This window comes from Toxorhynchites rutilus, chromosome 2, assembly GCF_029784135.1.
Source record: "Toxorhynchites rutilus septentrionalis strain SRP chromosome 2, ASM2978413v1, whole genome shotgun sequence".
Taxonomy (NCBI): Eukaryota; Metazoa; Arthropoda; class Insecta; order Diptera; family Culicidae; genus Toxorhynchites; species Toxorhynchites rutilus.
In genome coordinates this window covers 96,989,477-97,006,226 of record NC_073745.1, presented here as the reverse complement: position 1 = coordinate 97,006,226, position 16,750 = coordinate 96,989,477, and the positions used below count along the sequence as shown (strand labels likewise).

General features: G+C 34.6%; 1 protein-coding gene across 1 annotated transcript in view; it reads left to right on the top strand.

Moving 5' to 3' along the window:
* The window catches only part of LOC129764191 (uncharacterized), a 295,221-nt gene that overhangs the window by 218,633 nt on the left and 59,838 nt on the right, over positions 1-16,750 (top strand). Inside the window, exon 8 of the mRNA XM_055763044.1 lies at positions 8,851-9,051. Within this exon, the coding sequence (XP_055619019.1) occupies positions 8,851-9,051 (201 nt within the window). The remainder of the gene's footprint in view (positions 1-8,850; positions 9,052-16,750) is intronic.

Sequence of the window (16,750 nt, the reverse complement as noted above, 5' to 3'; positions counted from 1 at the left end):
TTTTACGCGGATTTTCGAATTAACGTGGTTTTTTTACGCGGACTTTCCAATTAACGCGATTTTTTTACAAGGTACGTATCCCCCGCATAAAAAAAAACTCGGTGTATGCGGAAAGCTTATTTGTCTTTTGTTCCGCTCGCTCGTATTAATCTCACATTGCTGTACCATGTATATTATACAAATGCTTAGCAGTATTTGTGAGTCATGACATTTTCTGTTATGTTATGTCTCATTCAATGTAATAGATCGAGATGACAAAACATGAGCTAAAAATCAATTTTGAGTGTAGAAAAAGCGTAGAAACACATTGCAATAAGAATTAGAGTAGTACTGAATTTCTGAATCCACAAAAAATTTTTTTTTTTCAATATTTCAAGTTTTTTAGTGCTTCAGTTTTATTAAAATATATTTTTTTTTATTTTTGAAATTTTTTTTAGTAAGTCGCACTTTTAGTATTTTTTCCAAAATTTAATCCCAATGGCGTTAAAAAAATTGAATAGTATGTTTTTAACGATCGATCCTATGGTGAACCTCATAAGGGTTCAAAAAAATAGTCAAAATTTCTTTTTTTGGTTCCCTATATACAGTGATGCATCGAAATCCGGACGCTTAAGCGCTTACGAATATAACTTCAACTACTAAAAAATATTGACATATTATAGCATGAAAGTTAGCATTCCCATAGAATTAGAAGGCCTTCATCTAAGTTATGAATCCCAGAATTCCACGAAATCTTGTTATATTTGTTCAAAATTTGAAATTTATTTCATCGTGTCGTGATTTTAAAGCCGGACACTTTTTTAATCATGCTTTGAAATCCGGACACTTTTGCTTTTATTTATTTTTTTTTATATATCTGTATTATAGTGATTTTCAACTCATTTGGTTGGTTCGTCACTTTTACTTCCATTTTTGGAAGAATGTCGGGAGTGAGAATTGAACTCGTGACCTTTTGCGTGAGAGGCATGGATGTTACCACTACGCCAGATCGCCTCCTCTTTTGCTTTTAAATCCGGACACGTGTTTTCTTTTCAATTCTTTGAGAGAAATTGTTTATTAATTATTGTAGAACTTATTAACGTGTCATAAGTAGCGGGACAAAATGAATACACGTTTGGTACAATTTTTTTTATTAATTCAATTATTCACACGCAAGATGACCACTACAAGATGACGCTATATAAATATATTTTCAAAATCCTATCAATATGGTTATCAAATGAAAGAGATTGACTAGTAGAGCACGGTTATTTATGAAAAATGCAAATCCAAAATGTTAAAGAAATTGTTGAATGGTTTTTTTGTAGACAAATATACATCAATTGTGCATTGATGATACTAAAATAAAATCGTGGAGCATGTAATGAAACAACTAACTGTAGATAATGGAAATTTGACGTGGCCCATTTTGGATTATCATTTTTCATAAATAGCTATGTTCTAATATTCAAGACCTTTCGTTTGATATACATATTGATGCTGTTTTGAATAAAAAATTATGCCATTTTGTAGCAGCCGTCATCTTGGTTTTACATTTATCATCGATAACTGTAATCTACTAATCAAGCCCTTTCGTTTGATACCAATATTGATGAAGTTTAGAGAAAATATGAAATCTGCCATTTTATAGCAGCCGCCATTTTAGATTTTCAAGATCATGTAATACGCAATTTGAAATGACTGCAGAGATAAAGGTATGTTCCAAATTTCAGATCAATCGGTCAACAGGAAGAGGGTTTAATTTCTATAAATGTGAAACAGCGCTACAGACAAAGTTACAAAGTCACCCACGTACATACAAACGGGTCATATAATCGACCCTGTCTTGTATACCAAAGAGTTTTTCGGTTTCCCGAATCGAAAATCTTTGCTCCACACTCCATACTCCATACTAAGGCTTCTAACATTACCTTATGCTTCTCCTTCAATGAGAAATTTAATCGTCAACTTTTGACCGTCCGGATTTAAAATCATTTTCTGAATGTGCTTTTTATTCCGGACATGAGTTTGTGAAATTCACATTTATTATTGATTTTTTACATTTTTTTGGTCACAGCTAGGTACTATGATTGACACTAAACTAAATTGACACAATAGTAACTATCAGTCACATTAATTCAACATGCAAAAAATGTCATCGTTTTGGCATGATATTGAATGTAATGAAAAAGTGTCCGAATTAAAAAAGCGTCCGGATTCAGAATCATTCAAATTCAGATTAATCTACAAAAATGCTTAATTATTTTTTGCGTTAGCGAGTTTGAACGCTACATCTCCTTTCGCTCCCGTGCTTGCAAGTTGTCTTCAAAAGATGGCTTCAAAGAGGTTGCTGGTTGGTTGCTTTATATTTTACAATATTTTACAGTACAATTCCTATCATTTTTTCAATTTTCTTTTTTTTACCATAATTTCTCTATCTATTTTGTGTTCTTTTCTTCAATTCGATTTTTCTTTCTGATATCCGTTGAATCTCCCTTTTTACTTGTTTCGTTTTCATCATCTATTAATTTAATTTAATAAATTTGAATGATCGCAAAAGTGTCCCAAGCGACAACATATTTGTTTATACAAAGTGAAAAGTTCTGTTCATTTCAGATACGCAGAAATCATTATTTGAGTAACTTCTGGCGCAGAAGTAGTTGTTTTTAAAGAGCAGAATAATTGTTTGCATAAGTGTCTTATGCCATCTGTATAATCTAATGTAAAAGAACTGAAATGCTGATCGTTTCGGATACACATTAACGCTGGTATTAGTTACACATTTATTGCATCAACGACAAAAGTGTCTCATATTTACGGGTAATAAAAATAAAATTATGTATTGAATATACTTCATATGATTTATTTTTGGAGACTGTTTCGAAAGATTCCACACGAGGATGAATCATAAAATATAATTTTTATATAAAAGCATCAAATTAAAATACATCGTTAAGCTAATACATATACATATAGTTCACAAAAAAAAATAAAAAAAAATTTATTTTTCAAAATCTTGCATGTATTACTGCTTTTTCAAGGAAAAATAATTCCGCAAAGGGTTGAATGTGTTCCTACGGCTTTTCTAGATATGGGTGATTTTTTCAGATTTTTTTTCAGTGTTGCGCGGTACAAAAAAAAAATAATTGGGATTTTTTTGAGTGTTCTTCTCATTAATCCGAATGATATTTCTACAAGAACTTTATTTTTTTTTCACAGAGCTCTATCGTACTGCTGACTCCTATGAATTTGGTAAACCACCTACATCCTATGTAAAGATAATCTCATATATTTAAAGATACGAGAAAAAAATACTTTGTACAGCGCAATGCTCTAAATATACCGACAAAATTTAGACATATGAAAAACAAAATTATAAAAATATTAGAGCAGTAATGGGTCTCTAAATTCAAAACACGTTAAAAATGCCCAATGGCAAGAAAAATATTTTTTTTCGCACAATACTCTTCAAAATCCAAGAAAAAAAGCACGCTACATGTGAAAAAAACAACACATACGAACACATCGAAATAAAAATTAGAGTAAAATTAGGTCTCAAATTAATTTTTTTTCTAAATTTCGATATGCCTGAAATTACATGTAATTTTTTTGTACCGCGAAAAACACTCTAAAAAATTCGAAAAAAAATCACATATACCTAAAATAGACGTAGGAAGAAATTTGAATACAAACTAAAGTAATACTGAATCTCTAAATAAACAAAAATAAAATTCAATTTAGAATAAAAAAAAATATTATAATGTTTTTAGTATTTCATTTTTTTATAAAAATTGTTTGAAAATATTGATCGGTACACCTTAGTAAGATGTACTTTTTATTATTATTTTTTTTTCATATTTTTGTCTCAAAGCTATTGAGAATGGAGTGAAAAAAGCGAACAGGTGCATTTTTCACCATAGATCCTATAGTGTACCATATAAGGACTCAAATATATGGTAATACTGCCAAAATGTTTTATTTAGTAACCTATACAATATTTTCCATACATCTGGTGATTTGGTTTGGGGGATTTTTTACTCCCTTACCCAGCCAGACTCTTTGGAAATATAAAAAAAATATTGTACCGCGCAACCCTGAAAAAAAACTGAAAAAAATCACACATATCTAGAAATCTATAAATAATGAATTAAAGCCATAGGAACACATTTAAACATGAATTAGAGTAGTACTAAATCTCTAAGTCCAAAAAAAAAATTCAAAATTTCAAATTTTTTTTCAGTACTCAAATTTTTGCTGAAATTTTTTTTTGATAATTTTTCTTGATACACCGTAGTAAGATGCACATTCAGTATTTTTTTTTCAAATTTTTATCTCGAAGTTTTCGAGGATGGCGTGAAATAAACGAACAAGTACGTTTTCCACTATAGATCCTATGTTAAACCACATAGGGGTTCAAATAAACCGTCAAAATTTCTTATTCAATATCCTATACAATATTTGCTATACAGCTAGTGATTTGGTTTGGGGGCACTTTTTACTCCTTTACCCGGCCAGGCCCTTTCCCTGTGATATATCAAAGCTCGGTAGAAATGATGTACAGGGTATCAGATAGCTGACCCAGAATAATTCAGAAAGTGATAGAGGAACATGTTTGATCAAAAATCATTTTACGCATATGTTAACATATCAACTATGACATAGTTATTGAATTTTTCTGGTTTTGGGATTTTAAACTGTCTGAGCCTATTGGTGGACTATAATTACAAATCTACGCTCTTTAGAATGATTCTGTTGGTTTCGTTCGAGAGACGAGAAAATTTCGCAGAAGTGGTCGACGATCTTCATGGCAGCTCGTCTTAAAAGTTGGCAGCACTATCTCAAATTGCCGTAAACTTTGTGGGTTTAAAAATATTGGGCATTTAACTTTAAAATATGTATATTTGAAATCTCAAAAAATCTAGGCGACTTTTTGAAAAGGACCTAAGTTTTTTTGAATTTCTACAGAAATTCTTAACATAAAAAGTATAAGACCTACAGAATTTCCATCAAAGATTAAAAAGTAGGAAATTGCTTAAACTATTATTAAAAATTTCAAATGTTTTTTTAAATTATGATTTTTTTTTAAATGAGAATTCATGTTTCTCAAAAATCTTTTTTTTTTTGAATTTTGAATAAAAAAATCACCCATAAAATATATATACTTCAAAAGAATGGCGATTCTGCAGCGAAAGAGTTTTTCTAACAACATCTCCATAAAAAAATTAAATCTAATTTTTTAATCGTAACTTTTCTGTGTATAAATTATTACGATAAGAATGTGCTGGAATTTTTATTTATATTTAAAAATATGTCAATCGCGAGAAATTACAAAAAAAAATGTTACGAGTAAAACATTAGTTTTTCATGAATCTTTACAAAAAAATCCCATATATTTCAGGAGCTAAAAGAGATAAAAAGTTGAATTGTTTAACAAAAGTCCATATTTTAATATTACCTTAAACTTTGCCGAAACATTACGTATTATTAATATTTCCAGAAAAAACATGAAAAACTTGTTGTTAGAGAAACACATTCCTAATAGAAGTGCTCATCTTGCAATGTATGGATGACTTGTTGGTTATTGTATGGACTATTCATATATTTTTTCAGAGTTTAAAAAATACATTTTTGAGAAGAATGAAGGTTAGTTTTGATGATGAGGGTCCCGCCACCTTCCCCTACAAATGTTTGAGCAAGACGAATTATCTAGAAGATAATAATTTTTTTCCTCAGCTTTGAAATCAGTTTAACAAGAAAAACGAACTGATTTTACAGATACAAATTCAAAAAAAATATTACAGGGTGGGCCATTTAAAGTGGAAGCATCTGGCAACCCCATAACTTTTGACAGAGATGTCAGATTAACAAATGTCATACCACGTTGGAAGCGTCATTTCAGTACAATTTTAACCATGGAACAATACACACCTAAACAACGCGCTGAAATTGTTCAGCTGTACATTCAAAATAACTTCTCAATTGTGTTAACTAAACGTGCGTGGAAAAATAAAAATAAAGTTAAAACATCGCCTGGAGACAACACTATACGTTGATTATATGCCAAATTCTGGTAGTGTTGGTAATGCCAGTCATCTGTCCAGACAACGACCAAGACGTTTCGACGAGTATATTGATGCCGTTCGAGCCAGTGTTGCAGAGACTCCATCGACATCAGGTCGCCATCGTTCGCAAGAGTTAGGCATCGCCATTTGTTCGTGAAAATGAATTGGACAATTACTGGTTCCAACAGGACGGCGCTACATGCCATACAGCGACTGCTACGACCAAATTATTGCGCGAAATGTTCCCCGAAAGATTAATATCGAAAAACGGCGATTATGACTGGCCACCGAGATCACCTGATTTGATGCCTCCTGACTTTTTTTTATGGGGATATTTAAAATCCAAGGTATACACTGGTAAACCAAGGACCCTGGCTGCGCTGAAAGACAATATCCGACAAGAAATTGCTGCCATATCGGCCGAAACATTGGGCAAAGTGATGGAAAATGCCGAAAAAAGGGCACATTTTGCGGTCAAGGCCAGAGGCGGTCATTTACGAGATATCATAATCAAAAAGTAGTTAGAACAAATCTCCTTGGACCAAAATAAATGAATTTCAAAAAAAAAAAATTTAAATTCCACTTCTTTACTTGGCTATTGCAAAAACAAATCCTTCCACTTTAAATGGCCCACCCTGTACATTATCAAGAGAAGCCAATACTCAGTCTTGTCCGCCACAGAGCCGATACAATCCCGACTAGGCCCTTGCAGCCAATTGGTCCACCAGAGCATAAGTCCAACCGCCAGCCTAGTTTTGGATAGACAATTAGTACCCCCTTCCAGAGATGTCGAGAAATTATCCATCACGAAAAAATCATTGACCGGCCATCACTAAACTTTTATTTTATATCCTTTATATATGTGCGACGCACGCGAGGCTCTCAAACTTTTGTAGACTACTTTTATTTTTTTTAACTACTACAAAAGAAAACAACAAAATAAAAAATAAAAATAGTCCATCATCATCATGATCATGATAGACATAATACTGATAAATACAATTTTTGGAAAATAATAAAAAATAATATTAAAAAGAACAACAAATTCTACACAGTATAATCCGTTCAAAAAAACTTCGTCAGGTACAGTATTCATTGAATATATATATATATATATATATATATATATATATATATATATATATATATATATATATATATATAAAAATTCTACAATGAACTGTTCACACTAAATTATTCATTCATACTTCGTCAGTTACAATCTTCGTCAAAAAATTTAATAATATTCGGCTGTTAAGGAAACACAGCTTCAAATATGTGAAATACAGTGCCTCTTGAATTCTGTAAGTGTTGTTGCACATTTAATATGCCTAGGCATCGAGTTGAAAACATTTATTTCAAAACAACGAATTTTGTGAAGCACCTGACAAGAAATTAGGTGTTCTCAATTCATTCGCGTTTCTAGTGTTATATCTATGAAAATCTTTTCGTCTTTCAACTCGATCACTCAAATATCGAGGCAGCACACCGTTAACTACTTTAAAAATGAACACCATAATTGAATAAACAATTCTTTACTTCACGGATAACCATTGCAGAGCGTCCAGCATCAAAGTTGAGGAAGTGAACCTATTACATTTTAGAATCAATCGCATTATTTTATTCTGCAAGCGCTGTAATCTCGATATTTGTGTGTCATTGGCTAAAAATAGAATGGAAGAACAATAGTCCAAATGAGGTGAGATGATTGATTTGTACAGATGAGTATGAGTATGAGCAATCTTTTATAACTCTAGCATTAACATTATCAACACCTGCCGTTTTTCCTAAAGAAAAGCAAATAGTTCTAAGTTCGTTTAATGTAATTGGGTGAAAACTTTCAAATCTACAATTACTATTAACCGGCTGTTTTATTTCATCAGGTTCATCGACCAATCCAACAGATTGATTGATCAATGAAACACTATTGACAAAATATTCGTTAAACTTAGATGCTATAGCTTGTTCAGATTGTTCAAGAGTGCCATTGAAGGTTATGGACCGTGGGTTGATATTACTAGGTTTAATTTTTTTTAAATAATGTTTTTCTTCTCAGTGTTTTTTTTCTTAATTATTTGATATCAAAATCAAAGCAATTTCTCAAACAAGTATTGATATGTCAATATACACCCATAAGCAGCGATATACGCGAAGCTATGGAAAGGGCTTAGGCATATTCCCATTTCCAGAAGATAATTTTAATTCGTTAATAAATCACTCTCACTCTACATAATTAAATATCTGATTTATTTTTGTTACCAATCCATATGGCCTATTCGAACACATCGTACTCTTTTCAAAGTACACATTTCAACATTCAAAGCCACATGAGTGGGTGAGCATTTGAAGTACCTCTCCTGATGGTGTGCCGAGAAAAGTAATCAAATTAAAAACAATCTCACCGGAATACATCTCTCCCTCATCCGTACCCACATGACGGTCCCACTATTCGCAATTACACTGCAGCGGGCAATGGTCCACAACGAATTAAATGATCCCGGAGACCCTAACGAATCTCTCGGACCAACTAATATCACTGTTAGTCACATGACTGGTCAACTCGTTGGCCAAAGTTCTGGAAGCGAATCTGTCTGCCAGCCGAAACCCCTCCGGAGGTACAACAACGATTTTATTGTTTCTGGAGTGCAATAACGTTGCCATAATTGCCCCATACATCATAACTACATGCCTTTTTCCACTTTTTAATTTGCCCCATTGCGGCCACTTCAGTTGGAAGGTACCAATGGCTGCTGCTGCTGCTCTACATTCTCGCTGCTTTCACTTCTTTTTCTTCCAACTCCATTCCCAGGTTCACTCGGCTGCTGGTCCCATTTGGATCCGATAACGGCTCGCCTCAAAGGGCTCGGCGTTGGCATCTCCACACCGACCGGCCAATTCTCGCTGAAGGATGTCGTCTACCAGGACGCCGGCACGTACAAGTGTGTCGGCCAAAGTTCAACCAATCGCAAAAAGCTCGAAGTGCTGCAAACGGTTTCGATTGCTGTTAAAGGTAAGTGTTTACATCATTGCTTTTTACACGCTCGTTTCTTCCGGTTCCGCCGCGTGGTCTGATTGTGAGCCAGAGTGAGAGAGAGAGAGCGTGAGTGAGGGTGCTTCAGGCGGAAGCAATGGGATTTTATGGCTTCACTATTGCCGCAAAACTAGTCGGAAGCCGGCAGACTGCTAGCGTGCGCGTTGCTTCGATGGTACGATGAGGTTCGAGCAATTGCTGTTATGCTATTTTTTCGTAGGTTAACAACCTCTCTGAACCTTTGCTCGGACGTTGGTCGTATTGTGTTCCATCTTTTGGATTGCGCGATGGTAACGAGCACACCCGGAGGGCATCCATTCGCGGTAATCTCACCGCTGAAAAATGTTTTTACGTTTTGATTAAACAGTTATGATTTTGAACAGAACGCTCAATGCTCTGTACCATTGCCCATCCAACGTACGTTTCGATCATGGTAAAATATGAAAATTCACGTTACAAGTATAACAAATATGATGCAATCGCAATTGGAGTGGATATCATGATCTCATGATCACTTATGAATGTCTGATGGGTATTCGCAAAGTGGACATCGGATGGAACGACTACACAGCTGTTGAGGCTCATGAGGGAAAATACTCTAGTTGTAATGAACAACGTTAACGGGGTATTCATGATCTGATTTTTTGAAGAATGAAAATTAGGATTTGAGAGCACATGAAATAATAATATGAAAATAAAACAAGTATTTAAAAAAATAAACAATTGTGCGTTGATGCTGTTTGATATTTTATTTTATCAGTTTGAAATTTTCGAAAAAAGTTTAAAAAATCAATGTTATTTGTTATATACGGTCGAACAGATTCTCTGGAACTTTTTCTCATCTTCATATCTTCTCTGCAATAAATATTTTTCGTTTTAAATAAAGATCAAATTTCGAGCAGAAATAGTCAATAGTCAATATTTTGCATCGAGTTCTCGATGCGATAAGACGTGTTCAGAGAGTGCTCCGAAGTATTTTTCGGGATAGTGCTGTGTTATTCTTTAATTATACATAAAGTACTTCGTAAGAGTTCAGCATGCAGACACTGTACTAGCCTCGTGCATACATGTTTTGACGTAAGACAATGTCTTTCTTTTCTATACTTGGGTGTCAGTTCAAAACTTTGAAAAAGAGAGTGTTACGCCGGAACAACGAGATTTTGAGCATAAATACTTTTCTGCCAGCTGAACGAAATGCTATGATCGCCACTTAATTCGAAAGATAAAATGTCTACGCGTTATATAGCTATTAATAATGGACCCGAAAACTTGATTCAATAGCTTAAACATTCTAAAACCGGTTATTGAAATCACACAAATCTGTATATAAACAAGCACCCGCTCGGAAATCCATACAACAGATCTTTGTTTGGTGGTAATGAAATCGGGCACGGTTTGCTGAGGGGCTTCGAACGACAATGACGTGCCCTTTTCAAGGCAGGTCGTGAAGGAGTTTAAAGTAGTTTTCTTTTCTTCACAAGGGCCCTTCTCAAGACTACAGACAAATAAACTTTAAAGTTCAAAGTCTCTATAATTCGAGAAGAAAAAGAAGAAGAAGAAATCCATTTAGTTGTGATTGGAAAGTGACAGAAAGATGATCTCGCTCGCTCGCCTAAACACTATGCTCTTCTCTCCCAATTCCATTTCTTTTTTGCGGCCGGACCGAACGGAGTCTTTACCGAAAAACAAAGTGTGGATGACAATTCAATACAGATTGTTTACAAATGGAGACATTGGTATGGATTTGATAGCGGAGAAAATTACATGTTTGATAGGGTGTAGAGAATATATTACTACGTAATCAATGTTAATCCACATTTTATTTTTAACAATGTCATATGAGGGGCTCAGAAGGAAAAGTGTGAGTGACTTGATCGATTTCTCTTCGTCAAATTTTTCTTTAGTTAAGGTGAAGGTGGAAGCTAGCCACAAATGGCTGCCACAATGGCGCTCATTTCTTTCATCTCCCTCCCTCACCTCTCTCCCGAAAATCAATAATTTTGCGAAACAGTGTGAAGAAAATGATCGTTTTCGCACACTTCCCATCAAGTAATATCAACCAAACTCTAATCGATTACTCACAAGATATTAAATTTTCATCTGCTTTCGCACCGTATAGTGAAGAACGTCGGAAAACTCGAGCAAGTGCTCTGAAAGTTAAATTTTCGTTTTTCAATCTTCTGCAATGGTTTTGTTTGTATTGGTGGAAGCATCGTTATTTTTTCGACACTGATGCCAAACAACATCATCGAAACAGCTATAAAAACCACTCAATAAAATGTTATTCCGGAGTCATAGCGTCCCATGTCATGAAAATCAATAGAATAATATTGTGTTGATATCAATACAATTATTAATTTTACGTTTAATGGGTCTATAATGTAAGTTTTAGCAACTTTAACATTGGATAAGAAAATTGTATTGCATAGCTCGGAACACTGCCACGGCTGCCTATGCTTTCAAAAACAGTAAACGGAAAAGTATTAAATTCAATCTAAATGCCTCGGCCAACGAAGAGAATGGTTAAGGCTTTCCTACGTGAATATGTGAAAACAATACGATCAACGAAGGAAAATATTAAGGAATTATCAACATCGAGTTACTATGCGGAAGAACTTGTTAATACCAAAAGAGCCCCAATTCGCATGTGTTATAAATTTGCTCATGTTACGCTCGCGTATAATCAGAATCATATGCAAATGCACCTTCTATATATATTTATATTTGCAATTGTTCATCGGAACATATCGTTCATACATTTTACTTTAGTATTGAATTGTTATTTGTTTTTTTTTTCAAATGTATTCAAAGACTCGTGTCAATGAAGCGCCACACAGTCTGATAAGTGAATTGATCTATTTACGTGTGCTTTGCTCTTCTCTCACAAACACTATTACCCCATTTTTACACGAGGGTTTACCTATACTACTACAATGGCTAGCTTCCACCTTCACCTTAATAACTCATCTACAAAAACGTTCCATTTTGAGTTTACTATAAAATTCTCTAGGTGAGGTTCTGACCTATCTTCCACATTGTCAAATACAGCTGGGAATGTGTTTGCATCTAAGGTATGACTAAAAGAGAGAGTCGATGTAGTGAAATCGATGATGTCACTCACACCCCTTTCATTTTGAGCCCCTCCTATTTTTAATTAATACAGACTTCATAAAGACAGTCTTCCTCTTTTCTTTGTGCCGCCAGACTAATTGTTCTCTCTTACAATTTCGCCAGACGGAGGTGAAGTCCTTCTCACTAGACTGTCCAGTGACGTCGTACAAAGGGGACAGTGATGCTTCGTTGAAGGTCCTCTCATTTTATTTCATATGCGGTTTCGTAGGCTACCGTAGCCTTTGTCGATGCATTCTGTCGGCGTAGTCTAAAAATTATAACAGATATCCACTTTACCAAAGAAACCATATTGTTCAATGAAAGCAGGAGTTTTTCCACAATTTCCACATCGATCGATGATTAGAACTGTCGCAGAGGAAGGTATTATTTTTGCTGTGTATTTTCGAGAAGAAATCAATTCCTCCTTTGAGCGTTAATAATTCTTCTCCAGCTAAACGAAGTGCTTATCAGTTATTGACCCGAAAACTTGTTTTAAAATAAAAATTGCTGTGCGAAAAGGCTATTGAAATCATAAAAATATGTATATATCCACTTCATTTCATTCTTTGTAGGGTACTTGATTGGTGAACACCGCTGGATGAGCCTCGACGAGGGATCGAATGCCTTGATCAAGGCATGAGTGAGGAGGGGTAGCTGAAAAGGAGTTTTTGCCAAGAACCTTTTTCAAGACTAGAAACGAATGAACTAAAAAAGTTTAAAGTCTCTATAATTCTATAACGAAATTACCAATCTATATATGAAGCCATTCGATGCCAAACCGATATAGTGGTTCTCATATTTTCGTCAAAAGTGGTTATTTTTTTTTTATTGCTAAAAAATAGACTCGTATTTTATTACGGCGTCCATTTTCATTGAGAGGGGCCCGAAATATTTTTTTTCCACTTTTTCCCAAAAAATAACTTTTTTTTTTAATTCATAACTTTCGAAGCACTGATACGGGTCAGCGAGTCTGTATACAAACACGTGCTCGGAAATCAATTTCAAGAACGTTTGATGTTGATGAAACGGACACGGTTTGCTGAGGAGTGTTGAACGACTGTGAAGTATCTTTGTCAAGGCATGTGGAGAAAAAAATTGAATTGAGTTGTCTTCAAGAGTCAAGTCTTCTCAGAGCTAAAGACGAACGAACTGCAAACATTCAAATGGAAATGAATTCTGATCTTTAAGAGCACCCGTATTGTCTTATGAACATTTGAGTGAGTTTGAATGAATGGTGAATTATTTATGCGAACCCAAAAATCAGAAGCTTTTTTAGATGGAAAAAGGATGAAAATTTCGGAACATTTCATACGGAAAACGAACGTTTATACAGTAGATTAAAAAATTCTTACGATAATGCTTTCTGTAATCCTCAAGGGGATGTGCTCCAGTGGTCGAGTGGTCAGCATCACACCTAACATGTCGAAGGTTTGGGTTCGATTCCCGTTCTGGTCGGGGGAATTTTTCGTCTAAGAAATTTCCTCCGACTTACTTTGTAGTCACGCGTATTCTAGAGCTTGTCACTCAGTGGGAATCTCAACTAAGTATTAGTAAAAATGACGCGAGTAAACACTACGTTGAGACTACTAAGTTCCGCTACACCCAAACTAGCGTTGGCAGAAAACATGCCATCTTTGGCAGAAAAGATGCCATTTCCCGGTCATGAGAGTCAAATGCGCAAATAGTGAGCTATTTTGAAGCTTATAAATGGTTTGTATGTATGCGAGCAGACATTTCTTTCTGTTTTCTTTTCTCTTTTCATTTGGGATTGTGCAAAAAAAAAGTCCATACGACGTCAATGGGGATCGAACCAAGGCCGGCTGGAATGCGAAGTTACTTTACACGACCACGCTATCCATATAGCTGCCAGCGCTGTTATAAAGAAGCGTGATAATATTACACCTCATCATAAAATGAAGTTGGAAGGTGTTTTCTAAGCCGATAAAGAAGAACATGAACGAGAATATATCTTTCTCTGTCTGGGTGTATTTGGCAAACTATACGAATGTGTATCCTGTTTCGCTCCCTCATATTGGCTCTAGCATATATATTATACAAATAATATACATGTATTGGGGAGTAGAACAGTTTATGTTATCTTTGATCTCATTTAATGTAACAAATCGGGATGCCAGAAAATGTGCTAAAAATTAACTTTGGGTGTAGGGACGTTAGTGCAATTTAAGAAGAACAGGGTTGTCGAAAGTGAACAAAATCAAAGCAAAAATGCTGTTTTTACAACGTGATTTTTCAAAACCATTTGGAAGAATCAACGAAAAACTCATGCAGGGTGAAAAACTATCTACGTTTCATTTAAATTATAAAGCCAATCCACTGCTTGAAACATTAAGGCGTATTTGTGACGATCCCTTAAAGTTAGTAACAGCTTTCGACGACGAGGAGCAAAAATTGAAAGAAATCAAAAAAGTTTTCGAAGTTTTTTGGTTTTTGTGCCAAGATCAACCTTGGAAGAACTACGGCAATTGATATTGGTAATCAACAACCAATTTTCAAGGTGGATGTCAATAGACGAATCAGTTAAAATATTATGAATTACATTTTTCAATTCACTCAAAACGACAACTGAATGGAACTGTATGTGGTTGTATAAATCTAGTGATTTGAATCTACACCAGAAAAAAAAAATTGTTGAACACCTTTGTTACATCTAAATTGTGGCTAATGGCATCAGTTCTTCCAAATTGCGCAGCAATAAGAATTACATCTCCAATGGGTTATTTTCTATGGTCCCGATGCCCAACAAGAGTTCCTATGGAACAACTCAGGCTACCAACGAACAAAGGAGGACTAAATTTAAAAAATAAACACATCAAAGATTGTTGAAGAATATTGAAATATTTAGTTGAAACATATTCGATCCAAATATGTAGGAGAGATGGGGGTAAGACGGACATGTTAAGGAAATCTTCAATTCTCGCTTAACTTTTGAAAAGGTCCTAAGTAACAAAAGTAAACAAATCGAGTTAATGGATGCACGCTATTAGTTTTCAATCATTGAATGCATTACAAAAACAATCGTTCATGTATCTACCTTCTTTATCTTTCTATCACCGATACAAAAAATATCCAATGTGCAGATTCGTATTTTAAGCACTCGGCTGTTACTTCGGACGCCACTTTCCTCCGACGATGTCGTACTTCGGTCGTTTTGAGTTTTTGTTTCTTACGGGCGTTGTTAGCGATTTCAGTGTAATTCAACGAGTGATAATAACAATAATCTGTCTTTAGAACGAAATTCTGATATTTGGATTGCTGTTTAGTAGTTAGTTTCAGATTCTCATCGTGCAACGTAGTATGTCCAATGTGCAAACGCGGCAGTCAAAACGTCCAATGTAACATTTTTCGTTCCTAGGCTTCAAATTTAAGCTCAAATCACGGAACAACAGTTACGTTTCGTTTTTCAGAGTTATTCTTGACTGCTAGTGGAGAAAGTAGTGATAGAGATCGATACCTTTCAAGACAATTCGCGGATTAATGTTCGGGTCTTCAACTTCGTTTTTCTCGAGTTGACGAAAATGTTACATTGGACCTTTTCAAAAGTTACGCGAGAATTGTATCTTTATAAACTCATGTTTTCCAAAACTTTAAATCAGTTTCCTACAGTTAAATATACAGGTATTCGAAATAATTGGCCAAATGTTTTATAAAAATGTGTGTTTGCGCCGATAGGGAATTTTGCAAGCCGAAAAGTAGAACATTTTTATCGATGCGGGTATAATAAACATGTAGTGGGAGAATATGGACAGGTCAATAATATACGAAGCGTAGAAGTTTATCGCTCGCGAGAGGAATAATTTCGCTCTCTCTCAGTGTTTGTGTGTCCAGTAACTGAAATAGAACGAAAAGAGAAAGCAATATAAAAAGAGTTCAATATTATTCCATTCACATAGAGGCGAATGAACTGAAAAGTTTAAAGCCTCTTTAATCCAACATCATCATCATCCCTTCACATTCCATCATGCATTGGATGTGACTGTTCATTTCAATCCCACCAGTGCAATTATTTCAATAATTTAAATTTACCACTTACGAAAGAATTTACTTTTCCGTACATATCTAATATTGCTTCTCTGTCAACTCGCAAACCGAAATATAACCATCAGCGAAATCAATTTTGCAATTGAATAACACAAAATGCTTAATATCAAAGCCGCGAAAATTACATCTACACGCGGAATCATGTTTGATTTTCGGTTTTTGACTCCCTATTTCACTTTTGATCAGTATTCATTGTCATAGGATGGTTTAAATATTCTAGAATAGCATGTAGAAGGGGTTCCCATCAACAGAAATTTGAAATTCATAATGCAACTATACAAATCAACCACCTGTCCATATTACCCCCACTGTCCGTCTTACCCGCGGCTCCCCTATCAAGTCAAGAGAAATTAGCTTACTATCTTCTTGTGAATCGCAAAATTCCACATGCAGAATCATTGTTTAGGCAAAATAAAATAGCTAATCCAAACATTCAATATTACAGAGCAGGTGTAGTAGATTTAGAATATAAGTTTGCATTATGCAGTAGAGTTGTTCATATATGGTA